General features: G+C 40.6%; 1 protein-coding gene across 5 annotated transcripts; it reads left to right on the top strand.

Annotated features, from left to right (window-relative positions):
• Positions 1–2,894: 2,894 nt before the first annotated feature.
• Positions 2,895–25,147, top strand: NFYB (nuclear transcription factor Y subunit beta). 5 transcript variants are annotated; one of them, XM_074940831.1, is made up of 7 exons: positions 2,895–3,020; positions 14,248–14,341; positions 15,246–15,376; positions 17,951–18,148; positions 20,076–20,157; positions 23,385–23,464; positions 23,696–25,147. In XM_074940831.1, exons 2-7 carry the CDS (start codon positions 14,248–14,250, stop codon positions 23,726–23,728), a joined length of 618 nt encoding a protein of 205 aa, XP_074796932.1. In that variant the 5' UTR covers positions 2,895–3,020; the 3' UTR covers positions 23,729–25,147. The 5 variants fall into 5 exon arrangements, with proteins under 5 accessions (XP_074796932.1, XP_074796955.1, XP_074796938.1 ...); XM_074940854.1 differs by having other exon boundaries at positions 2,929–2,992; XM_074940837.1 differs by lacking the exon at positions 2,895–3,020 and adding an exon at positions 4,536–4,559.
• Positions 25,148–25,835: the final 688 nt, after the last annotated feature.

The raw sequence follows: 25,835 nt of genomic DNA, 5'->3' as shown, positions 1-25,835 counted from the left end.
CTGGTGCAGCATTTCTAGCATGGACATATCCTTAGACATAGCCTGGATGTGAGGACCTAGAGAGAGGTCCAAGTCAAAATTCACACCAAGGTGTTGGGCCTGAGTGACAAGCAGGATGGTGGTGTTGTCCACAGTGATAGAGAAAGGAGGTAGTCCCCTGGATCTGGGTAGTGACTGGTCAACGGTTCCTAGCTCTGGGTCTCTCAGGCACACTCCCATGCTGGTGTGGCCCTACAGTGTAATTCATGAGTGACTGGCTATAGCACTCTTACAATATAGCTGGGAGCGATTTACATGCTGGAGCTGTGTGAGTAGACCAGGAGTGGTTGCTCTCACAGTAAAGCAGTGTAAAAGGCACTCCATGTTGGAGAATTGAACGGACACAGGTGTCTATCAGTCCAGACTGTACTCTGGGTAATGTCACACTCACAACCACCTCCTTACCTTACTGGGGGTTGTGGTAATAAATTCATTATTGTGTGTGAAGCACTCAGATATTATAGTGATAAACACCATAGAAAAGTTAATTAGGAAATTAATAATTCTGTTTTCAGAGCAGGGTTTGAATAGTGTGCAGTAAATAATGCTTGGGGCTAATCACTGAACAACAGGGAGAAAACAAAATATTGAATAGCTTCTTATTAAGGGAACACCGTCCAATCCAGGCACTGAATGAGAAATGGGTCCTATGGAAAAAATAGTATGTGATTGTGTAATTAAAAGATGTATCATAATGCATGCACACAAGGGGGACGAATTAAGGTTGCACAGGCAAATTTAATTGCAGCATTTCCTAACTTCTGAAGGCTTGACTTTGCAACCTTAATAATGTTCTTTTAACATGGTTGTGTGTGTATAATATATATATAATGCTATATTAATAGTACAAAACACTGTAGTGCTCCTAGAAAAAGCTTTGGGTCATTTCTACAGAATAGTGTAGTATTTTTTTAAAAGACAGTAGGATTTCATGCAAAATATTCTCATGTTCAGAGTAGAAAATATTTGAGCTGTCTTTTAAAGCACTTTATTCTTTCAATATCATTCATTTTATAGTTAACTACTTCCTCACTGAAGCTTTCCTGCTGTGACTTGACCATAATTTAGGTGTCACAGGTCCCAATCCTGTTGCCATTAAATTAAAAATTAGTTTTGCCATTGACTTAAATGGTAGTGGGATCTGGCCCTAACTTTAGTATCAAAGATTTGAGAAGCTCTGTACCTTACTCAATGTGTGCTCACTGATTTATTTGTGAAATTCCTGGTTGGGGTGACAGAATCCACACAACCCTCTTAAAGCTGCAGAGCAAGGTTAATAGTGCATCCTTATAGTAATAAGGTAGCAAGTGATAAAACAAGCTTCAAAATAAATGGAGAGGAAAAATACATTCCTGAGGGCTGGAAAGATATTGATTGTTTAGATAATACTTGCAAAAAGCTTTCCAAAAATTAATGAATTAATTCTCACAACACCCAGCAGTTAAAATAAAGTTCAAGCTGCACAAAATGTTTGCAATGAAACATGAAGCCATGCAAAATTTGTCTGGTTTCATTTTTCATTAAAATTTGAACTCAGACCAAACCCATGAACCTTTTGAGTGAATCTGAGTCCTTCTGTTATGTGTATATATACACATACAATTCATGTTTTTTCCAAGTAGAAATTTGTGGATTTGGTTGAGTTTTACTTTGAGGTTTTGCATGCCTTCGTATGTATGAATTTTCTCATGACTGATGCAAAAGAAAATGTTAACAAAAGCCCTTGTAAGGTATAACACGAGTTTCACACAACTTTAGGTAATGTAATTCTTAGTGATCAACACTTAATAAATGAAAAAAGAAAAGGAGTACTTGTGGCACCTTAGAGACTAACCAATTTAGCTCAGGAAAGCTTATGCTCAAATAAATTGGTTAGTCTCTAAGGTGCCACAAGTACTCCTTTTCTTTTTGCAAATACAGAGTAACACAGCTGTTAGTCTGAAACTTAATAAATGGTTTGAGTAGCAGCCGTGTTAGTCTGTATTCGCAAAAAGAAAAGGAGTACTTGTGGCACCTTAGAGAGTAACAAATTTATTTGAGCATAAGCTTTCGTGATGGGTCATTACACAAACTAAAACTATTTCCCCATGTTTATTCCCCCCCCCCCCCCACTGTTCCTCAGACGTTCTTATCAACTGCTGGAAATGGCCCACCTTGATGATCACTACAGAAGGTTCCCCCTTCCCCCCTCCTCTCTCCTGCTGGTAATAGCTCATATTAAGTGACCACTCTGGTTACAGTGTGTATGGTAACACCCATTGTTTCATGTTCTCTGTGTATATAAATCGCCCCACTGTATTTTTCACTGAATGCATCCAATGAAGTGAGCTGTAGCTCACGAAAGCTTATGCTCAAATAAATGTGTTCGTCTCTAAGGTGCCACAAGTCCTCCTTTTCTTTTTATTTAATAAATAAATACTATCTCCATCTTAGAAATGGAGTGTCCAACACATCCCTCCTCTTACATAGATACTCCATGCCCAGACAATTCGGTTTACAACAGCCGTGTGTTTAAATTGATATGGGAGAGAGTTGCACGGGTCTACCCCAACTGCCCGCAATGAAACCTCCCATCAGAGAACCGCCCCCCCCCCCCCACATCTGTGTGTGAATGGTGGTGGGGAGAGCTGTACAGGATCTACCCCACCGCCCCCAACCGAAACCCCCTATCAGGGCGACCCCTGTCCGAGGTGAGGTCAGTGCGCCTGAAGGATCAACAACCTCCCCCGGCTCTGGCCCCGCGTATAAAGGTTCTGGCGGGCGGCGGCGGCGGGAGGGAGTCCGCGCGGCGGGAAGAGCCGAGTGTGGCGGGGCTGGAGGGGAGGCGGCGCGGAGGGAGGGCAGGCCGGCTGCGGGAAGCGGGGCTCCGCGCTGGGACTGGTTCCTTCGCAGCCATTTTCTGTCCAACCAAACAGCCGATTTGCGGAGGGAGCCAACCAGGGCCGCACTGGAGGTTTGTGCCTGGCTCCGGCCAATGATTGGTAACCGGTTCCACTGCAGGCTCGAATGAAATGTCCGTCTCCCTCCCCGGGCCCCGGCGCCGCCGCCGCGCCGCCGCCGAGGGGACCAGGAAGTGGGGAGAGGAGCCCGGGCCCCGCCAGCGCCCGCTCGCCTCTTTGTGCGGCCGGAGCCCGGACGGGCGGGGACGGAGCCGGCGGGGGGAGATGGGACCGGAGCGGAGCCCTCTCCCCGCCCCCCACCGGCTCCCGCTGGGCCTGGGCTTTGGGGCCCGTGGCCCCTGCTCTGGCTCCATTTTGTGGGCCCGGGCGGCGGGAGCGCGGCTCCCCGGGCTGTTCCTGTCCCGCGCCCGGCCACACGCGGGGGAGGGACCCTGCGCCGTCCCGGTCACAGCGGGGCTGGCAGCCGCGATCCCCCTTTGCCCGCCTCCGGGATCCCCTGGCCGCGGTGCCCAGCAGCGGGGAGCCTTCCCTCCCTCCGCCCCCCGGTCGCGTCCGCTTCGCTCCTTCCCCCGCCCTGTAGCGGAGCGACTTGGGTCTCTGCGGATTGGGAGCCGCTTGTGGGATCTTAGGCGGGGGCGACCTTTTCTGCCCACCCCCGGGCAGTCCCGGCCACCTCCGCTGAGCGTGCGGGAAGTGCGAGCCCCTGGTGCAGCCAAAGCTGCTCCCCGTCCTCCAGCTCCCCCGCGCAGTTCCGAGTTTGTGGCTGTCAGTGCTGTGGGCTGGGAGGATGGCGGTGCTGGTGTGGTGCAGCATCTCGGTGATCCTGGGGTCAGAGCTAGGACAGCTAGTCTCCTCTACATCGGCACCCCGGAGTTAACCTTGCAGTCCTCTCACCAGCAAAAAACCCTTGAAAGCGCTCCGCATGAGTGAGGAGCGTAGGGTGAGGCCCTAAAACACCAGGATGTGGTGAGAGGATCTGAGTAACCAGGCAGGAGCATCTGGTACCACAGTAGGTAGGCAGTGGCACTTCAGTTTTAGACAGGAAATAATGGATTTTAGTCTCTCTCTCTCTTTTTTTTAAAAAAAAAAACATGCCATCATTTTATCTCTGAGAGTTGTGTATCTTGAGTCTGTGGGTAAACCTTCCCCTGAGGACCAGAAAGTAAGTGATGGGGAGAGGGGACTTTCCCTTCCCATAGGTGTGCCTTCCAGCAGCTACAGTTAATACGGAAATGACAGCTAGCCTTCTGAACAAGCTGATAAAAATAAACTTTTCTAGGTGTTTAGAAACTTGATGTGAACTTCAACCAACAGACAAAAAAGGGTGTCTGGTGAAGCAGGTTTGATCTTGGTTTAGGGAATTTTGGCTGTGGGTGTAGGGAATGCGTTACAAAACTTAATATTACAGTGTTTTCATTAAGTTTAATTCACAAAGCTTATTTAAATGTAAAGATTTTCCTTTTGTGTTGTAACTCAGGCACAGCTGTATTCAAGTGCATAAGAAGAGGGAAATGAAATTTATTAGGCTGACAAATCTGAGTGAAGTGCAAAAGTAACCAGTAACAAATGGTGACTAGTAACCTAAATCTGAAAACATTTCCATTTTAAGAGAGAGACAAGGTGGGTGAAGTAATATATTTTGTTGGACCAACTTCTGTTGGTGAGAGAGACAAGTGCTCAAATTTATACGGAGCTCTTGCTCTGTGTAAGCTCAAAAGCGTTCTCTAATAGCCTGGGACCAACATGGCTACAACACTCCATTTTAATAATCGCTGTAAATTGTTTTACACACTTAAAATTTAAGATGCATTATCCCCTCTTATGTGCTAGCCTTTGCTGCCATCTTGCAACAAAATCCAGGCTGTTGACACTGAGAGAGCAAAGTGCTGTAGACTGCCTAAGAATAACTTGGAAAAGAAAACAAACTTAAAGTTCTAGTAACATATCAAAAGACTAATACTGTATGTGACTCTTCAAGCTTGTACATTTTGTAGGCCACTCCAAAAGTGTAAAACTGCAAAGAAATTTAATCAGATTCTACTACTGCCCTTTTTTGTGGCCAAGTCTCACTTAAATGCAAGTCCTTGCTTCTGTAAATAAGATTCAGTGTAGAAGGCTGTAGGACTGGCAGGGTTGTATTGATTCTTTAGGGGTATTCTGGTTTATTCAGTCATGGATTACAAGACTGTATCAGATAAATGAAGGCTGCCCTTCATCCTTGAATGTCTTATCATTTTATTCATAATGACTTTTGCCTTGCTGACAGGAAAACATATTTTAAAAAGTTAATTAGGATGAAAAATGTAGTGGTTTTTTTTTTTAAATCTTGCTTATTTATGCCTTACCTGACACAAGAAGCAGTAGCCAAAAGGCAAGCAAGGAGCAGCTTGGGGTACTACCCACAGTATAGTTGTAGTTATATGTGCAAGAACTGTTTTCATGTGCAGCTGTTAGAATAGATTTCCTGAACAGTGTATACACTTTATCACTGTGCCAGCCAAACTCTGCTATATAATTATCTCTTCTGTATAGTCTGTATTGCATCTGTTTTAACATGTTAGGAAAAATACTATTTGTAATGCTCAGGAAAATCCAGGGTGGTCTGATCCTAAATCATTAATTCCCAAGATGGTATATCAACCACTTGTTGATGGTCTGAAGAGAGCTGGCTGGTTATGTAGTGTTGCCTGTTGGCATTTTGAGCTGCTAACTAGACTAAAAAAAGCTAAAAATAAGTATCCTGGTATTACCCTTCAATATAAATAATTGCAGTAGTTGCCACATAAATGATATCTGATCGCCAGTGGGAGAGGAGACTGTGTGATTGTGGATAGGGGAAGCTGTTCTACAGATCTGTGGCTGGCAAGAGGACAGTGGTCCATGAGACTCGACTAAGATGTGGGCTGTGGTATAGAAATAGCTTTAATCCCTGACTTTAATCAAGATAATTTAACTGTTTTAATCAGGATTTTAAAAGGGATAAAATTGCTAATCTAATTTTTATTTAATCTTAAAATTAATTGTTGGGTATCAGATCTGAAATCTTTCTGTGATTAAGCAATGAGGTTATTGCCTTATTCAGACTCTTTATTTTTAATTACCTTTTGTAACTATGTTATTTAGAAAGTGTCTATCTTCTTAGGATTAGTGCCAAGTAAACAGATGAAAGTTAAAATTTATTTACTAAATAGAGTTCATCACAATGTATAAGCCACAATGTGAGAATTAAACTGAATAGCTCAGCATGTTCGAGTATCAAGTATTGGTTGAAAATAAAACTATCCTGAATTAGTCTGGTAAAATTCTACTTGCTCTTTGCTTGAGGTGAAGAAATTATTTTTCATAAGCATGTGAAATATTTTTAAATATGATAAAGGAAGGACAAATAGCCTCTGCCCTGACTTAAAATTGTAACTAATCTATGGGGGGGAAGCCAAAAATAATGGATCAGAGTAGAAAATGAAGGATATTTTTATTTAAGTAAAGGTACTAGGACAGTTATTAAAATATTAATTGAGTGTCTTTAAAACATTTCAGACTGTGTCTTCGTGCTTGTGCTGATGGAATAGATAGGACAGAGCACTGCTTATCCGTTTCAGTCTCTGCGAAAGTAGTGGAACTGCACAAACTTTCTTAAATAGCCTATATAAGCTCTGATTCTTTCCAGTTCACATCTCTCCTCCCCCCATGCTCGCTCCCTCGCCCTCCCTCCCCCCACCAAAAAAATCCAAAAACCCACAAGAGAAATCACGGAAACTGTGCCCAATTCTTCCTGGTGTCCCCCACCACACTCAGACCAAGCCACTCAGTTTAGTGGCTGTTTCAACAACAAATTTGTTGTTAGAGCCTGTCCATACTGCAACTGTAACCATGCTAGTGTACAAGTTAACTGGCATAAGGGGCTTCTGTTAGAACACTTTTTATGTATAGTGTGGAGGAGCCTACATCAGGGGTAGGCAAACTTTTTGGCCCGAGGGCCACATTGGGGTGTGAAACTGTATGGAGGGCCGGGTAGGGAAGGCTGTGCCCCCCAAACAGCCTGGCCCCTGCCCCTTATTTGCCCCCTCCCACTTCCTGTCCCCTGACTGCCCACTCTTGGGACCCCCTGCCCTAAACCCTCACCCCCCCGGGATCCCACCCCCTATCCAACCCCCCCCCTGTATCCTGACTGCCCCGACCTATCCACACCACCCCCTGACAGGCCCCCCGGGACTCCCACCCCCCTGTTCCCTGACCCCTGACCGCCCCAGAATCTCCACCCCATCCAACCGCTCCCTGTCCCCTGACTGCCCCCGGGGACCCGCTACCCAACCCGTTCACTGCCGCGCGTGGCGCCGCCGCCGCCACCTTACCATGCCGCTCAGAGCAGCAGGAGCTCGCAGCCCTGCTGCCCGCGTGGCTGCATGGGAGGGGGAACAGCAGGGGAGGGGCCGGGGGCAAGCCTCCTGGGCCAGGAGCTCAGGGCTGGGCAGGACGGTCCCGTGGGCCGTAGTTTGTCCACCTCTGGCCTACATGGAGGGAACCCCTTACAGCCTAGATGCTGAATAGCAGCAGTAAAACTGTCCAGTCTTGTCAATGTCACTCTACAGCTCTTAGGGAAGGCATTGAGCATGTAAGCAAATAGAGATGCTTCAGATGCAGGAAGAACACAGGGCATCCATTCACAGGTTGCAAATGTATAAAGACTTTAAACATTTTAATAAAGTAATTCTGTAGAAATTGATGGAATGACATCCTCTGTCCTCATCCCATGCACATGCTCGTTAGGCAAAGTTTCTTATCTAAATTGATGGAGTGGACTATTCAAGCTTTTGTCTAGTGGTTATATTACTAAGACTCTAGGATTTTCAAAATTCAATGAATAAAGATGAAGGGGGAACCTCAGGATTTGGGTTAAATCAAGTGCAGCAACTGAAGAGGATACAGAAAGCTCAACAAACTTATTCTAGTCCCTTCCCTGCCAGTGCAGGATTATTGCCTATGTTGTTTGTTTTATTTTTTTCTAGTTTAGTTTTAAATGTCATACAAGGCCTGCTGCTTAACTTCCTGTGGGAGATCATTCCAGTCTTACAAATCACATTGCTAGGGAGTTTTCCCTGTTCTTAAGGCAAATTTTTCATTTCCTGTTATTGTTAGTTATGGACTTTTTATTGTACTGTGCTAAATTTCCTCTCCTCTCCTTGGTATTCACACTTCTCAGAAGTTTGTAGGCTTATGTCCTTCCATAGTTGTCACTGAGCCAAGCCACAGATATGCCTTACTTTTTCCTTCCAAGTAAATCCTATATCCCATTTAAGTTTTTATGGTGTTGAGGTGTTCTGAACTGAGTTTAGTATTCTAGGTGCAGTCTCAACAGGGCATTGCTGACAAGGAAATAATGCATACTGCTCCAGAACATCTTTATGTGCAGCCCAGAACCTCATTTTTTTTAAATGCAATATGATAGTGTAAATTCACATCTAAACTAATTTGCTGTCCACTATTACCCATGAGGCTCATTTAGTACAATTCTGAATGCCTGCCTTCCTCTCTACCTCCCTTTCTTGAATTGTCTTCAAGTGTTTTAATCTCCATTTCCCCCAGCAATTTCACTGTATTTCCTGCCAGTTCTAACTCCTCAAGATCTCTTTGCAATATTTCTCTGTCTTCAGTGGTGTTTGCAATACTTCCCTGACTATTTACATGCGAATTACTGTGCTGTTTACTTCCAAATCATTGACAATATCAAATAAGAATGGAATTAACCTGACCACTTCAAATTCCCAATTCATGACTCTCAATTTGATACATTACCCCATATTATCTTTATTTGTGCTCACTCCATTTGCTTGTGTTGCTGTCCAAGCCAATCTGTTTTTTCAAATCATTTTTCAAACAGAAATGTAGAATGTAGTTGTATTTTGATTGGATAGGTATGCAATCCATTATACTTATTCAGTGTGTTCGAGGCTCCATGTATGATGCCATTATGTGACCACGCAAATGGGGAAATATGCTCCTTTTTATTAAAAATTATATCATATAATCCCACCTCAATAGGAACACAGTAGAGTTCCCCTTGTGCAGGATTTGAGTCCTTCAAGTCAAGACAGAGTTTTCAAAGATGCCAAGTCCCATTTTCAAAAAGAATTTAAATGCATACGTAATCTTTGAAAGTGGGATATAGGCTCTTGACTTGCATAGGCACTCTTGAAATTATTAACCAAGGTCTAGTTCTCCCTCTAGAGGCTCATTGATGTTCTGAAAATTAGTACCCACTTGCAGCAATGGCTTAGTTGCACTGTTGTTACCAGAAGTATCAGTCTGACAGGACTCTCTGCCCTTCTCCCTCACACTTTGTCAGTGAGTCAGATTACTGTATGCTGGGGGTATTTCTCTGGTACATTGAACTTTGGTGCATTTTTAGAATAATTTCAGTTTAAAACTGGATGCTTTTGAATCATTTTGTAGCCAGTTAACATAGCTGTATACCGCAGTGCTTTATTGTTGCATAAATCAGGTCATGCTATATAGGGTATGAGCCTTGTACTGAGCTGACTTTGAGCATGTTAAGTAAACACTTATGGTGATCTTAATCCCCATGACAGATTATTGTAAATGTTAATTTTAAACAAGTCTGAATTTAAAACTCCAGTATTTTATTATGACTATCCACTGTGACAGAACTGTTAGTAACAGCGATCTTTAAACAGGCTCATGTTAATACCAGAAACAGAACCTAAAGAAACATTAGTAGGGTGTCATGTTAGTGTGGTATCTCTTCTCTGGATACCTGGCTCCAGATGGCTTAAGGAACAATTGAAATTTAGTTTATTTCTTTCCCTCTACACCTCAAAACCATGGAACAAATAGTGTTTACTCCAGAAAGGTTTGGGATTGGATTAAGACAGGATAATGAAAGTCCCAGTTGAACTATGAGGGAAAATTCCAGAGCCTATGTCTGCTGTTAATCTAACTCTTATAAAAATGAAGATACAAGACCCTAAGCATAAAAGTTCATCCATGAATAAGGAATATTCTTTATCATTTTTCTGTCGAAGTAAGAAGACTATGAGGAGCACTCTTGATGTCTTTGGGTAGAACATCTAATTTAAAAGTCCAAATTCCACCAGTTCCAACAATGGAATAAATTCTCTTCTTGGGTCTGATCTGTGCTTGCATTTTTTCCCAGAAATTCCTCTTCCCCCCCCCCCCCCCACCACCACCAAAAGTCAGTTGTACCAATCATATAATCAGTAAAATCACTCATATAGGCACTGACATTTTACCCACTGTGTCCAATAGACTTGTTCTGAGCAGGGTTAGGCAACACTGCCTCAAATGCTGATGGCTGTCTAGTGCACTCTATATGAATGCTTGCATCATTGTTATCACAAGAGGGGTCATACAGGTGGTAGCAAGAGTAAGGTGTGTGGGGGGGGTTCCCCTAAAATTCCCCAGTGCAGATGGGGGGAGGGGGAGGAGAAGAGAGTCTGTCATCATAAACTCCATCTTGTTTTGTGTGATTGCCACTTTTCAGGGACTCCACTTTTTATTGCTACCTTCACTTTGGAGTGTGACCTTCATGTGGTATTGCATCCTCCTGTGTGGACTAGAGCATCAACATTGGTAGTCCCGGCTTGACACAAATTGAATGACTGTCTCTGAAGAGGGCACAGAGCAATCTTCAACAACCAGCCCATCCAGAAGACCAATGAACTCTACACAGAAACCGAGCTGGAAAAGTAGCTGATGATCCCAACCTAGACACATGGCCAAAGGGGTCAGACTTTATTCAAGAGGGAATGCTCTCTGTGAAAGGGGTGGGGGATGTCAGACTAATGCCACACTCAAGAAGACTAAGCTAAGGAGAGAAGAGGCAAGAAGGGCTGCTCAGCCTAAGGATGCTGATCAAACCCAGGAGTCGCAGGAGGGATGGGATCAGGGATGAGGAGAATGTGTTCAGGACTGTTATTTTTCAGAGATCTGTAACTCAAGTGATTTTTTAAGAGTAAAGTGTCTGCGGTTAAAAAATTCCTTTACTAAGCCCGTATTCCTTGCTTGCCTACAACATTGTCTTGGAAACGGTTAACACAGTGTCGTGGAACTCTGAGGGAGCATATATAAGCACTTGAGGCTTAGGTGGGCTGGAGTGTGAGGTGACTGGACTGTGGGGGCCAAGTGCCCAAGAGAGGTGTCAGACAAGTATCTTCACCTTGGAGTGTCTAAAGACCCAGGGCTAGGAATAGTGATCAGTCACTGTCCAGACCCAAAGGGCTTAGAAACATGTGGTATCCAGTAGTTGTGTTCACTCACAACAGAATGTTGTCTGCCCAGAGAGGGGGACTAGGCCAGGTTCATGTGGTTAAACTAGCAACATTATTAATCTTGTAATTCCTATCAACATAGTTACAAGGTTGCTTCTTCAGTTCATCTTGGATTCATCCACAGTAGATATACTAGCACCCTTGTTACTGTAACAGCCAACACTGGTGCAGTTTGACCTCTTCTAAGCTGCTGATGTAGACAGGTCTCAAGCATTTTCATCCTGATAACTCACACTAGTGACAGCAACCAAGTATCTGCAGTATTGCTGGTGGTTGCAGTGGGTACTCAATCTGGTATAGACTATGCTCTTGAAGAAAACCCTTTCTGTGGTTGTAAAGATCCATGAGGTGGATCCCTTTGTAGGATCAGGTGTAAGACTGCTTTTCATTCTCTCATTAAGGAGAAATCCAGATGTGACTGGTTGGGGTTTTGTTAGCCAATGACTATGTAAGATTAAACAAGAAACAACACACAAAACCACAGTAAACAAGGTTAATTCAACTCCTGAAGGTAGGAAACATTTACTTTAATTCCCAGATATGGAAATGGTGATACAGCATGTGTCTTGCTGAACATTAAATAACTGGAATTAATTTTTAAGTGAATATGATAGACTCTATCGCTGCTATCACACTTTATCTAAAATGGTTGCCTTGAACTCCGCTATTCCTCAATAACAGAGTAATGACAGATGAGTGTCGCCGCTTCCCTACTATGAAAGCAATGGAGAAGTCCTAGTATAATAATAATGTTACTCAATTGACCACTTGTGCACTCTACTAAAGTGGATTTCTTGAAATAATGCCAAATTAAATTTTAGAATTTCATACATTTTATTAATACTGATTAAAATTACCCTACATTGTTTGCAGTGTAAGTCATATTACAGATGTAATCTTACTGTCATGGCTGCTAGCACATACTAACAGCCAGAGCTGCTTGACATTTTTCAAATACATTTTTTATTGAAATTCAGCCTTTTATGCAAAGAGCATATTTTCATGGAAAAAAAACTTTCAAAATGTTCCATTTTTTAAAAAAGCTTCTGATGGAAACTTTAAGTGAAAAGACTTTGTTTGTTTTTGAGAAATCTTTTTTTCAGTTTTGGCATGTTGTCTCTGGGGGGAAGAGGGGAGGGAATCACTAGTGTTTCCCAGGCAAAGTTTAATTGCATGATGGGTTTTTTTTTCCCCCCCAAAATTGAAAAATCATCAAAAAATCAATTTAAAAATAGTTCTGCAGAAAAATCAAACCATTACAACGAACAGAATGAAAGATGCTTCTGAATTTGCAGAAATTTCAATTACTTTTTTTGGTAAGCTCATGACAGAAATTGAGGTGAAACCATTTGGTCTGCATACAACCCAGAGCTGCTGGTCTGTGTGCCTGCTTCAGAATTAAGCCAGAGGGTCATTGACCAAGACGCATACATAGTGCAGACAGAACATCCAGAAAATTATAAGCAAATGGCAATTTTCAGTGTGACTTGGCCAAATCTGGACATATTTTCATAGGGACAGCAAAAGGCACCTCTGTAGCCCCAGGACTAACTCCCAATCAGATTTTGAGTTCTTGCTCCTAACCAATGAGGCTTTTACAGGGTTTCTCAACCAGTGGGTTGCAGCCCAAAACCGGGTTGCCAGTATGTGTCAAAGGATGGCGAGGGGGCCAGGTCCTGCTTCTGGGGTTAGGAAGTGTTTGGGAGGTGGTGGGCTAGGCAGTTGCAGATTTTTGCACTGCTCTTACCCTGTAGGGGTGCATCCTACAGCTCTGGTCTTGCGGGGCCAGCTGAGCTCAGGTCCTAGCATTGAATGTTGCTACCTGGTATGCAGGGCCACAGCATCACTCAGGTTTGACCCAGCTATCCCTCCACCACGCTGACTGGTCAGCCAGGCCAAATTTGAGCAAGTGGTGCTGTGATCCTTTGCACCATTCACAAATTTGGCCTGGCTAGACCTGAATAGCACTGCAGCCTCAGAGATTGCAATGCCCAGAGCAGGGAGCTGAGCCCAGACAGCTCTGCAGGACAGGAGCTACTGCTGTGGTATACACAGTGTACTTATTTAGTACTTAATATGTATACTATATATTGTGGGTAAGATCTGGCTTACTAAAACATTTGTTTTTTGCACTAAAACTATTTACTGGGTCATGACAGGCCATAAAGATTTACAAATGGGTCCTGAGCTCAAAGGATCAAGAACCACTGCTTTAGAATTTCTTTTTAAAAATTGGCAAAATTACCTATGTTTCCCTATTCTCATTCAGCAAAAACTCTGCAACCATTTGAGAAGCTTTCTTCCAGAAACTCAGTCTGAGGCAGAGGCCAAACATGGAAAACTTCAGCCCATGCAGTTAAAAGTTTAAAAGTTATAACCAATTGAAAATGGGGTTATGGGTAGTCTGAGGCTACTAATATAAGGCTCACTAGCTAAATGTAAAATTATATTGACATAAATACTACTCTTTTATAAGAGCACACCTGGTTACTTTTCAAAATAAACAGTGTAATTCTTTTTAAATACTCAGCTTTTTAGCATGGTCTTGTAGTTTAACCTGTGGCTGCCTGTGTTTTGCTTAATAATCTAAAAGGAGAATATACAGTCTCCGGTTGTAATCTGAGAGAGTGTTGTGGCTTGTTTTCTGCCTGTATGGGGACTGGAGAGAGGGATTGTTAGCTTTCATTTTCATAGACTACATTAAGCAAACCTTTGAATGATAAAGGATGTTTCCTTGGTTTAATATTTTTCATGAACAGTACTGTATTACACTAAAAGTACTTTCCTATAAATTTAAATGTGAAGGAGCTACTGAAGCCAAAGCATCTCAGTTCAAATTCAGCCTTAACTGAAGAGCAATGGACACTGTTTTTAATAGGAAGGTGCTTGTTTATGCTAGCTGAATTTGGCCCCTTACTTCAAGGTAACTTAAATGAATCTACTGCTAAGCAGTAGCATTTGTGGTATACTGGAGTGCATGATTTTGTTTTGTTTTGTTATAGATGGATGGTGACAGTTCTACAACAGATGCTTCTCAGTTAGGAATTGCTGGAGAGTACATTGGTGGTAGTCACTTTGTAATACAGCCTCATGATGGTAAGAAACCTACCAGTTAAAGTGGAAGTTTGTCTTACTTTATCATACTTAATAGTATTATGCTATGTCCTGTACCTTCTTGTCTAGCTCTTCCACTAATTTTCCATCATTCATGAAGCTAAGAATTGGTATTTATCTGCATTCATAATGACTCCCTGCATACAATTCAGTTTTGATCAATTTGAAAATGGGTTTGTAGCTTTTAGTGTTTGCTTTCAAAGGGGCTCCGATGCTATCTAGTGTTTTGGGAAAAAGAAGTAATCCACACTAATATGCTCTATGTTGACCTGTAATGGGGTGGTGTGTGTTAAATATCAAAGGATGTTGCTTGCCTCTTTGCTGGAAGAGGCATGTCTCTTTTTTAAAAATAAATAAATAAAATTATAACATTGTTCAATAAACAAATTAAATCTTAATATTTGAGAAGCTGGTGTCGGGAAGTACAATATTGGATGTGTCAATATGTAATATATAAAAAGAATACATATTGGTGAGGTGTGATAGAAAACAACTTTCCTAGGCACCATAAGGTCATGGGCGCATGTGTTAATTTTTAACAACTCTGGGCCTTCCAGGGCTGTAAGCAAGTGTGGTACTCACATGGAAGTTGGGAATCTCCCATTTCCACCCTTGTTATTAAATCTTAGACGACTGGCAGTATTCAGTGAGGTTTATTTCAGACCAGTATCATTTTCTTTTGCTGTTGCGGGTGGGGTTTGAAATTTTACATTTAGGGGATGATAAGAAGGGGCACTTCTGTGGCAAGTTTTTTTTAATGGCAGCTATATGAAGTTGATCAGAGGTTTGGAATGTTAGTAGTCCTGGTTAATAAGTAGACTACAAGTAAGGTGATTGAAGGTGCTTGGCAAATGCACCCAATGCTAACTTTTCTTTATTTTGCTAGACACTGAGGACAGTATGAATGATCATGAAGACACAAATGGCTCAAAAGAGAGTTTTAGAGAACAAGATATATATCTTCCAATTGCAAATGTGGCAAGGATAATGAAAAATGCCATACCCCAGACAGGAAAGGTAATATCCATGGTTAAATCCAACAGGGCTGTTCTGCTAATGAGAACATATTCACGTATTACATTCATTCTTCGGTTAGGCAAAGTTGGGTTCCAGTACAACATCCCTATCTTCAGTTGCTGAAACTGCATGCTTGCTCTTTGGGAGCAATTTTTTTTTGGCCAGGTTTTCCCAAAATTTATTTTGAACTATATTTGAGTTACAGGAATCCAACAATTAAAAGATTAAACTGCTCTTTTCATAAAAAATATAAACTACTTATTTATTTATTCATTCATATTATGGAGTCTGTAGCTGTGGTGATCGGTAGTATTTTTCTAGACATGCAGATTATGCATAACTGCCACATAAAAGCGGACTTATTTGGTCAAAAATAGAGGCTAATATTTGAGCTGGCTTGCTTAGACCTTATCTAAACACAAAGTTTGCAGCAGTTTAACTAAAACTGTTTTTAAATCAATTTAAACTGATGCAAACCCGTGAGTGGACACACTTAAACAGGCTAATGAGATTGCTAAATTTTTATGACAAATGTAAAAGCCGGGTCCAAAGTAGGTTTTGTGTTTATCTAGTGTCTACAATGCTTTACGTAGACAAAGAATGTTTTCAAAATAGCCACCAGACGTTCACTCATAAAAGTTATCAGGCATGGTGGCAATCAAATATTGACAACTGTTAAACTTGTAGGAAAGAGATTTCTTCTTCTTCTTTTTACGTTTTTGGATTGGAGTGCAGGGAAATTGGAATGAATGAGCCAGTTTGGATGAAATAAGAACTTCCTTCTCAATCATCTGAGGAAAAAATCTAGTTATTCATCTTTGAACTTCTGTATTTCCAGAAGCAAGATGCCAAAATGCCATGAAATAGGCTGTTCTAATGGCTTTAATTTCTGGCCTTACTAGAAGTACAAGATATGAGAAGGCTTGTGAGAGCTTGTTCTCATGAGACTTGTACTCCACTTCTGCAGACTTGAGATTTGATTAAGTATTGGAACCCTCTAAGCTACTTATCTTAACCAAACAGTCATTGTCATCTGAGTCCTCTCTAATATTACATAGGATTTGGAGTACAGCTTACAAAATAATCAGACAGCTAGCAAGACGTTAAAATATCACCTGACATAGGCAAGCCATGGCAGTCATGGATGCTTTCAAAACCCCTGAGTGTTTCAGTGTAGGATTGTTAGATTCATTAATCTTTCCTTTACGCCAGATTTTCAAATGTGTTCAGCACCCACAATTGAGGTCAGGTTTTCCAAAGAAGTTGGCACATTGGGTGCTAAGTTGTCTTGAAAATCTGGCCACAAATATCACAATGGGAGTTGCTACCCTAAGTGTCTGGATGCTTGAAAATTATGTCTGAGAGAATATGGGGTTCTGAATAAAGATTGCTATTACTCTGAGATACAAAGGTTCCTTCTTCATATTCCAACTGGAATAGATTTGCCACATATGAACAAGCATCAAATAAGGATAATGCTTCAGTGGATTCCTGTTTATTTACTTTCCTAAAATACTCAGCTGTAGCACCCCTCTGCTATTCTAAATCACCTAATTTATTTTTAACGGGATAAAAACTTTAATTTAACTCACCTAATTTATTCTTGGCAGGAGCACATCTGTTTATTCACTTGAATGCTTGTTTAGAAAACTTAGAATATTAAAAACCACTGCTGGGCAAACCGAGTAAGCACTAGTTATGAATCTGATCAGGATAAAATATCCCTGGCTGAACTGCAGAAATTTAGTTCTGGAAGGCCTGAGATACAGGCTCCATAGCAGATTGAGCAAATTAAAGGAGAATAGAAATTCATGAAGATGCTTTGTCCCACAAGACATTATAAAGTGCTGTCCAGTCAGATTCATCATGATGACTCCAATTCCGTACCTTTCTTAGTTTCCATTTCCAGAAGGTTATAGTACCGTGAGATTCACTTACACTTACAACTTATGAATTCAGATCTGACTGTGAATATAATGGCTTGTGTCCAAAGAGAAGAAAGGGAAGCATGCAACCCACTAGTGTCTCTAAACTGTGTGCATATATAACAGCTTGTACAAAATGCAGCTGTGAAATATTACAGAAATTGTAGAGGTCTGCAGTGTCACCTGAAATAGTAACATAATAGTCTTAGTTTATTTAAAATGCTATTTTATCTGCATTTTACCTGGAACAGTGGTGACATCCAGTGACTGTTTTGCGTATGCACACTAGTTTGTTCATATATGCATATTACTTGTGGATAATTATTGTGGGGACATCCCCATATCTTCTAGTTTATTATTCCCGTACTAAGAATTGGGGTTCTACAAGTTTTTAGTGTAATGTTGCAAGACTCTCCTAACTAGTGGGCCTAAGGGCTTTAACCCACAAGCCTGATCCTGAGAGGGGCTTGGCACCTCTAACTTCTAGTGAAGTCAAGGGGAGTTGTGGCTGGCTGGCACCTTTCAGGATCAGATCTCTGAACTGAGCTTTGGGAACAGGCTTAGTAAGTAGAACTTTAATTTGCAGTTTATTAACACAGTGAAGCTTAAGCAAACTTCAGGTGACTTTAGTAATGGTTTTTCTTACCAGATTGCTAAAGATGCAAAGGAGTGTGTGCAAGAGTGTGTAAGTGAATTCATCAGCTTTATAACATCTGAAGCAAGTGAGAGGTGTCATCAAGAGAAACGAAAGACTATCAATGGAGAGGATATTCTCTTTGCCATGTCTACCTTGGGATTTGATAGTTATGTTGAACCTTTGAAGCTGTATCTCCAAAAATTCAGAGAGGTTGGTAGCCTATCTTTCCACACAGGTTTAGACAAACTTACTGTGTTCAGTGTTGGCTCTTTTTTATTATCTCCATATACAGCTGAAAATGGTTCATTTGCACCGTACCCCAGAATCTACTATCCAGTGACTGATGTAACATCCATGTCTACATCAGAATAGAACATGACATGGGATAAAAAACACTTAAACATAATTAAGAGTATTGGCAAATTCGCTGTTCCAAAGTAGCTAAATTGTCCAACTGATTTTTTTGAAGAACCTTTCTAACATTATGGTAAAAATTAGTTTTTGTGCTCCTGTTAAGAACTCAGCCAGATCCTCAGCGACATTCAATGCAGCTACACTTACTCACACAAGCTGAGGAGCCAGCCCACTACGTTCTATCAGATTGCATTTCTAATCTGTGAAGGGGAAAGGTATATTTTTAACACATTACTTTGGTGACATGAAAACTTGTCAGCTACATGCTTGTTTGAGCATATTTTGCTTTGGTTGTCAAGTACTTTCCAATACCCTGTTTTGGCATTAACATTTGCATTTCTTATTGCAGAAGATACTTCAAGATTTAGCATATCCTCTAGTCTTCTCAGAATTTAGCATGAACTTTCTTCCTTCCTTCCAGCAACTTTCATTTCATGCAAAATAGAGCTGTCCTCTGCTTTTTTCCACTTTGGGGGGCTGAAGAGATTAATGTATATTCTGTTCCTTCACCCACCATCCCTCTGTGGCAATTTATGCCAAAGAGTCGGAGTTTTCCTATGAGACAGTGGCATGAGACGTTGACTCAAGAACTGAGTCTGTCCAAACAAGTTAGAGGAACTTTCAGCTAATAAGCTGCTTCTCCCCTCCTCAACATCCCTCCATTCTTCCCGCACACCCACGCCGTACACAGAACACCCTATACGCTAACCCTCTTCCCTGTGTTCATGTAGCAGTGTCTGAATGCTAGGTTAGCTTGCATCAAAACGGCAAATTGCAGCTTGTATGTTGCAGTAGCTCTTCAGAAAATGTTTAAGCCCATTTGGCTTCAAACGTACCTCTTCTTTACAGTGACATAGGTTACACTACCAACTGTGTCAATAGGCTAATGGAGCTAGCATTTAATATCTGGATTTGTTGGCTCTGGTTTTGCCTGTCCGCTATAAATGATGTTCCCAGTCTTGTCTTCAGAGTACTATACAAAGGAAATTGCTTCAACTTTTTTTTTCTTAAATGTATGGACAGTTTGTCATTACGTTAGTACTTGCCTTGATGTTTTCACAAAAAGCCTGGCTGATGAAACAGCACACAGTTCATTGGGTGCCTTAACTCATCATGCTGACCCCAGGTTCTGGTTATATTGGATACTATGGGGAAGAAATTCATTATCTTGTGTTTAAATGTGACCTTCCTATTGTATGATATTGACACTGTACATAATTACTTCCCACAGCTATTAGAAAAGGCATTAAAGCTATAGCATACAAATTAGTGGAACAACCCAACACCACATCTTCTCTTTCCGACTTCATATCCCAAGAACCATACTAGAAAGTGTATATATCCATGTATAAAATGCAACCAATAAGCTTATGTAACCAACATACGTTTGCCACATTTTTAGTACTCCTGGAATTCTGCAGTCTGCTGTGGATTATAGGTACAAAATGTAGACCTAACTATTTCTTGTGAGTTACCACAGAACTCTTACTTCTGCAGAATTTGAAGGATCTCCTATAAAAGTGCAGTCTTTGTACTTTGCTCACATACTGTGTGTGTTTTAAAGAAACAGTATCATTGCAGTCCTTGGATGTTAGTGTCACACTTCTCCTTGCTGCATACAGGCTCTGTTAGCAGTTGTAAAAGTTCCCATTTTAGGAAACTAGGATCATGAGCAATCTAAGGTAACTATTATAATGCAAACATTTTCTGTATTTCATTAAAGGCAATGAAAGGAGAGAAAGGGATTGGAGGAACAGTTACAACTGCAGACGGTCTTAGTGAGGAGCTCACAGAAGAAGCATTTAGTAAGTAAACTTTTAAATTGCTAATTCAGATCTCATTACTACTTTATTTGTAGATCCTCTAAGGTTTCAGATTTGAGGAAATGTTAATCATCAGAATTTTCTTCTTCGTAACTGAGCCTGGGTCAGACTAGCTGGGTGGGATCTAAAATAACCAGAATTTTCATTTGGGATGTGTTGGTGATAACCTGCATTTAGATGCACTCATTGGAGTCAACGGAAGCTTTGTGCGCCTAGGGTTAGAATTTATTCATCAGTCGTTTGATATTAATTTTGCTGTTGGTAATCCTATCGGATGGCACTAGGTTTACATTCTAGTCCTGATGTGAAGTGCTTTGAGAGCATGAACTAGTGCTGTAATTTTTCATTAGATTTTAAAGAACATAGTTTTTAAAAGTTTCAGAGTAGCAGCCATGTTAGTCTGTATCCGCAAAAAGAAGAGGAGGACTTGTGGCACCTTAGAGACTGACCAATTTATTTGAGCATAAGCTTTCGTGAGCTACAGCTCACTTCATTGGATGCAGTTTTTAAAGTTTTCTTATTTCCTTAGTAGCTAACCATTCAAGCCCATATGCAATCTTCCTACAAAAATGCACGGGAGGAAAGAAAGTAAATCACATTTTGTGGCGTGGAGCCATAGAGTCTGCCAAAATGAAATTGAGGCTCCTCTCTGGCTCCTGTCCATCTAAAACACTTATTTTCTCTTGCTGTAAATAGAATGCACAGACTTTGTGGACGTGGGGAAAAAAGGCAGCTGTGGTCGAGGGAAGAAGAATCTTGTGAAACTATTCTTTTCCTTTATGGCTCCATTGTAGCGTACTTCCCCATATCATGCAATGGGGCCTGAAGGTTCATAGGGGTACCTCAATTTTTTTTTTAAATTTGGAACTAAGGTCTTAATAACAGTGGAGTCTTCTGTTCTTGCTTTAAGTACCTGTGGGTAGTGGTGGTAAAGTGGTTGCAGAGAAGTTGAGGGAGAGCTCTCACCACTTTCAAGAGTCAGACCAGTTTAAAAATACCTGGTAAATGCCTCTATTAAAATTATTGTTAAACTAATGCGTTAGAGATGAGCTATAGACTTGACCAGGTGGTGACCTGCTGAAGCAATGAGATGCACTTTGCACTCCTATACAATCCCATTTTGGCTCTACAGAATGTAGAAAAACCTCTGGAGGCTCTTGTGGCCAGAAAGGTAGTTTCCAGCAGGCCTCGTGATTCTGAGAATTTAAATGGGGACATTGCAGTGGAATTTTACAAGTTATTTTAATAAAATGCAAAACCCCCACAGTTAATGAAACATTGACATTCACAGTTTAAAGTCAGAGGTCAGCAAATGTACAGGGTAACTTTCCAACAGCAACATTAACTCTGCCATGCTGTGCCTTCTGTATATTTTCTGTCAGACATTTAAAGACAAACAGTAATGTATGTCCTATACATTTAGCAAGGTAAACAGGAATAGAAAATACTGTGTGCGTAATGACTTAACATTGCTAGAGAAACCTCAACTCTTGCAGGTCCTGATTGTTTGGATCTAACCTTTAGGATTTTTAATCCTACCTCTGTTGCTTGCAGTAGCAGGAGACTGAACTCAATGACCCAGGGGTCGTATGTAATTTACCAAGGACTCATGTAAAGAAAAATGGGTGGAGGAGAGAAAGCTAACTCAACCGCATGAATGACCCCTTTATGCAGGCACTGATGTAGTACTCACAGGAAACATTCCTATGCTTCTAGGAAGCATGTGCTCCTAACAGCACCATTTGTGTGTGTGCTTACTAGAAGGAATAGTATAGCACTTTCAAGAACTGGTGTGAAGACAGGATACCCCCATCAACTGTGTGAGTCTGCTGTCTGCTTCCCAAGTTTGGTCTCTGGGAGATGCTCCCTAATCTGGAAGCAGAAGGCTGAAGAAGTGCCTTGACACCTGGTCACCAATCATATTTCAAATTTCCTAGGCTCTGGAGGCTTCAGTACATTCTATGATGCAAAGCTTGAGAGATTGGGAAAGTTACTTCACACATGTCATTTTAATGCCAGCATTAAAAAATGGCAGTTTTGGAGGAGAATAGTAGGACTTGGCAGGGAGCAGGAGGCCCTGGCTAAGAGCCAGCAGAGGCAGAACTAGGAGACAGAATCACTATCTCTTACTTACATGACTTGCAAAGCACAGTTTTTATATGTGCAGGATTATCTTGCCTGAGGAGTTTAACTTCAGACTTAATGTGTCTTTTGCATGTAACTTTTAGTTTGGGCACAGCTTAATTCAATAAAAGTCAATTTTTTTTAACCAAATATGGTAGAGACCAAATTTAATCTCTCAAATGTAAGCTGTTCAGCTCTGTCATAAGTTTGGTTAAACTTTTTTTACATGGGAAACTGATTTAGGGTTCTCTTGAGGTTTTTCTGTTTTTGTCTCTTATCCTTATATAGAAATGGCTGGACTTTCCAAACCAGCCCCTTATTCTCTCCAAATGCAGAATATCAGAGTTCTACCTTTTGCTTTCCTAATGACTTCTATAATAATTCTACTCTTTGATTATCACAGGGCTTAGACCCACAATTACAATAATGTTTACCTAACAGGTTCTCCATTTATTTTCTTGACTTCCACACCACATTTCGTCAGTTTGCTTGTCAAAAACTTTTTTATTCATTTAACTGGCTTTCTGTAGGTCACTGTGTGTTAAGTCCAAGCTCTTTGTCATGTCCTTCAGAACACTGCACAATTCCATCCAAGCCTACATCACAGCTCTAATTGCTACCATTACCCTTACCACTGCCCCATTTTCTCCACTAACAAATCCTACTCTCCTGTCATGTCTTGTAAAGCATGGACTATGTGCTCAATGCTCTAAGAATTTTTTTTAGAATTCAAGCGGCCAGTATGGTAAAGTCCACTTCAGATTGGAAAGTACAGCTGGTTTTTGCCTTCATACATCATCAGCTGTAAAAATTTTGCAAGCTGATTTCAGATAATGATTTGATGCAGAATAAAATCAGTTTCAACTCTGCAGTGCTAATGGCAGTTAACTTGTTTTTGTTAGTAAAGTAAACTGATGTGAGTTTATAGTACTCCAGGAGTAGATATGATGAGGAAAGTTATGGCCATAGTCCCTCTGACCATAACTGAACTTTCTGTTGTGAATGATAATATATACTTTTAAACAAGGTTCTAAGTCTCCTGCAGTTTTGTCTAACTTCCTTAACTAAAATGCTCTTTCTTTTAGCTAACCAGTTGCCAGCAGGTTTAATAACTACAGATGGCCAACAGCAAAATGTTATGGTTTATACAACATCTTATCAACAGGTACAGTATCCTCTCATCCACTCTCTTCCTTCTGTCGCTAAAATTGAAAGCCCTATTTCAGCATCCCCCAGTCTGAAAGAGATGAGAATAACTTGTATTTAGACCTTTGTCATGCCTTTCTGACACTACGACCATGCAAGATTACTAAATGTGATACATCTTTCGAGGATGGAAACTTGAAACTAAGCTTACGTTCTTCCTCCCTCCCCCCTTCCTCCCCCGTCTCTCTAGATCTCTGGTGTTCAGCAAATTCAGTTCTCATGATTTGAAGAAGGCTTTGGATTTGGGAATGGAAGAGAGAGACAAGAAAGCTGTACAACTTGTGAGAAGAGACATTAGTTTAAAATGACAGAGGAGAGAGTTGTCTCTTTGTACATTAAATAGCTGTAATGTAGCTACCTGAGGCTTGACTAATGGAGGTGTGAATTCTGACTCAAATCTTTTTTCATGAATTTTAAAAAAAATTGGATTTTAAGGGTATTAAAGTATTTTTGTTTTGTACAAGAGTTTGTTGCTCTGTATAACTCCTGTATGCATTGTATATTGCAATTTATTACTGTCAGAGATTTGTAGACAGTTTCTTATTTTCATATTGAATCATGTTACTTTTGTAATTCAAGTAAACAGCTGAGTTTAATTCATGTTTACCCTTTGAATAAAATAAGGGTAAAGTTCATTTTGAATGCAAGTTGCCTTTATTATAAAATTTGAATTGTTATTGGTTATGTAAATTGTCTTGCATGTCTTAACTAGATTTTTAATGTTGATATATTTATTGAAAATTTGAAAGGGATTTTTTTCATGAAACTCTAGCAGCTCAAAAGAATTTACAATTGTTTTTTAATGTAACTTTAGAATTTAATGTTAATCCAGAAGCAAACAATTGTTAGATCTGTTTAAATTTAGAGATTTGGTGCCCATCAACAGCGTTTACTATAGTACAATAGTTTTTATTTGAGATAGCTACTACAGGCATTCATTAGGCTACTTTTACAATTCTATTAACTTAATAACTCTGTACAGACTCCTGAAGAGTAATTTGTTAAATTTAAAAGTAGTCTTAGAGCTATTGAAATTATACGCTTTCCTTTTATGCATGGTTTTTGGAAAGCCAAATCCCAAAATTTAACTGTTTCCTCAAGTGTTCTAGGAGGATTTTATAGTCCTGTGATAAATGACCTCAATTTAACTTTTTAAACGGAAATGTTATAAGGTTTGGTTTCCTGTAAGAGTGTGGGAACGCTCAGATGTTTCAGAAATAGTGTGTACAAGGTGTGTGTACATGTGTGTGCACACGCACACGCGTGCATACATGCATATGCATGTGTGAGTGACTGAAATGTGAATAGGTGATAAAAATCTGAAAGGAAAGACTCAGACTTCTAGTTTGCTGTCTCCTTCCTGATTTTGCAATAAACTGTACCTAGATAATGTAATTTTGTATATTTAGTGAGCTATTTCTTAGTAATGTTGCTGGTTTGGTTTGTTTTTTAAATAATTGGGTGAGTAATCTTGTTAGATACTTCAGTGTCCTAGACTGTGTTGGTGTAAGGGTGGTTGTGTACTAGCATCCCTGTTATTCAGGCTGAGTTTGGAGACTTTTAATATTTCTATTTGCATTTCAGTGAGCTGAAAGTTAGTATAACCCTCACTCTGCCACCCATCTCTTTTTTTTTTTTTTTTTTAACTTAAAAACAAAAACAAACCTTTGACCTGGTGCCGTAATTTTCCTGGAGGCTATTTTGCAAATGTGATGTTTAAATCCTTAATGGACTAGATAATTGGGTTAAAACAAAACAACCAAAAGAATGAAATTTCAGAATTAAGGGCTGTATGTGGCCAGAAGTCTTGGTGTATCTTTCTTTGGTAACTGAAATGTCATAATTTATATGTAGGTTAACAATATGTCAAGGTAAGCCCCTGGACAAGTCCACTGTATTCTGTGGCAAGATGGACGTATCTTCTGTAGCAGTGTTCTCAGGTGCTCTGGCAGTCTGGTGTCATTTTTGCAGCAACAAGTTTTTCATTAAATATGAGATTAACAACGCAAGCAGTACAGGAGCCCTGAATGTTTTATGTTCAATTTATTTTAGACCAGTCCCATATTTCCAGTTCCTGATGTGCAGAATTTGGTACTGAAAAAGGGTAACATTTAAAGTGTGCGGGACAAACCAGAGGTTTTGGCACTTGTTGAGTGCACAGAAGGGATCTTGGACTTACAGGAAAAGCTCATTAGTTGGATAGTGTGATTACATATTTTAATGCTGATACTTAATCTCTTTAACTCATCATTTTAGGTTTCAGAGTTAAGTCTCTTTGAGATGGAGGAGTGTGCTATTCTTTCTGAAGTCAGGAAGACAACACTGCAGCA

The sequence above is a fragment of the Natator depressus genome, chromosome 1, assembly GCF_965152275.1.
Source record: "Natator depressus isolate rNatDep1 chromosome 1, rNatDep2.hap1, whole genome shotgun sequence".
In the NCBI taxonomy this organism is placed as follows: domain Eukaryota; kingdom Metazoa; phylum Chordata; order Testudines; family Cheloniidae; genus Natator; species Natator depressus.
Note: the sequence above shows the minus strand (reverse complement) of the source record. Positions and strands in the feature narration are given on the sequence as shown.

What these genes read in the sequence shown, in the direction of transcription:
- NFYB (XM_074940823.1), top strand. An exon ending in TGTAATACAGCCTCATGATG is followed by an intron (nt 14,342 to 15,245) that starts GTAAGAAACCTA and finishes TTATTTTGCTAG; the next exon opens with ACACTGAGGACAGTATGAAT. An exon ending in CCATACCCCAGACAGGAAAG is followed by an intron (nt 15,377 to 17,950) that starts GTAATATCCATG and finishes TTTTCTTACCAG; the next exon opens with ATTGCTAAAGATGCAAAGGA.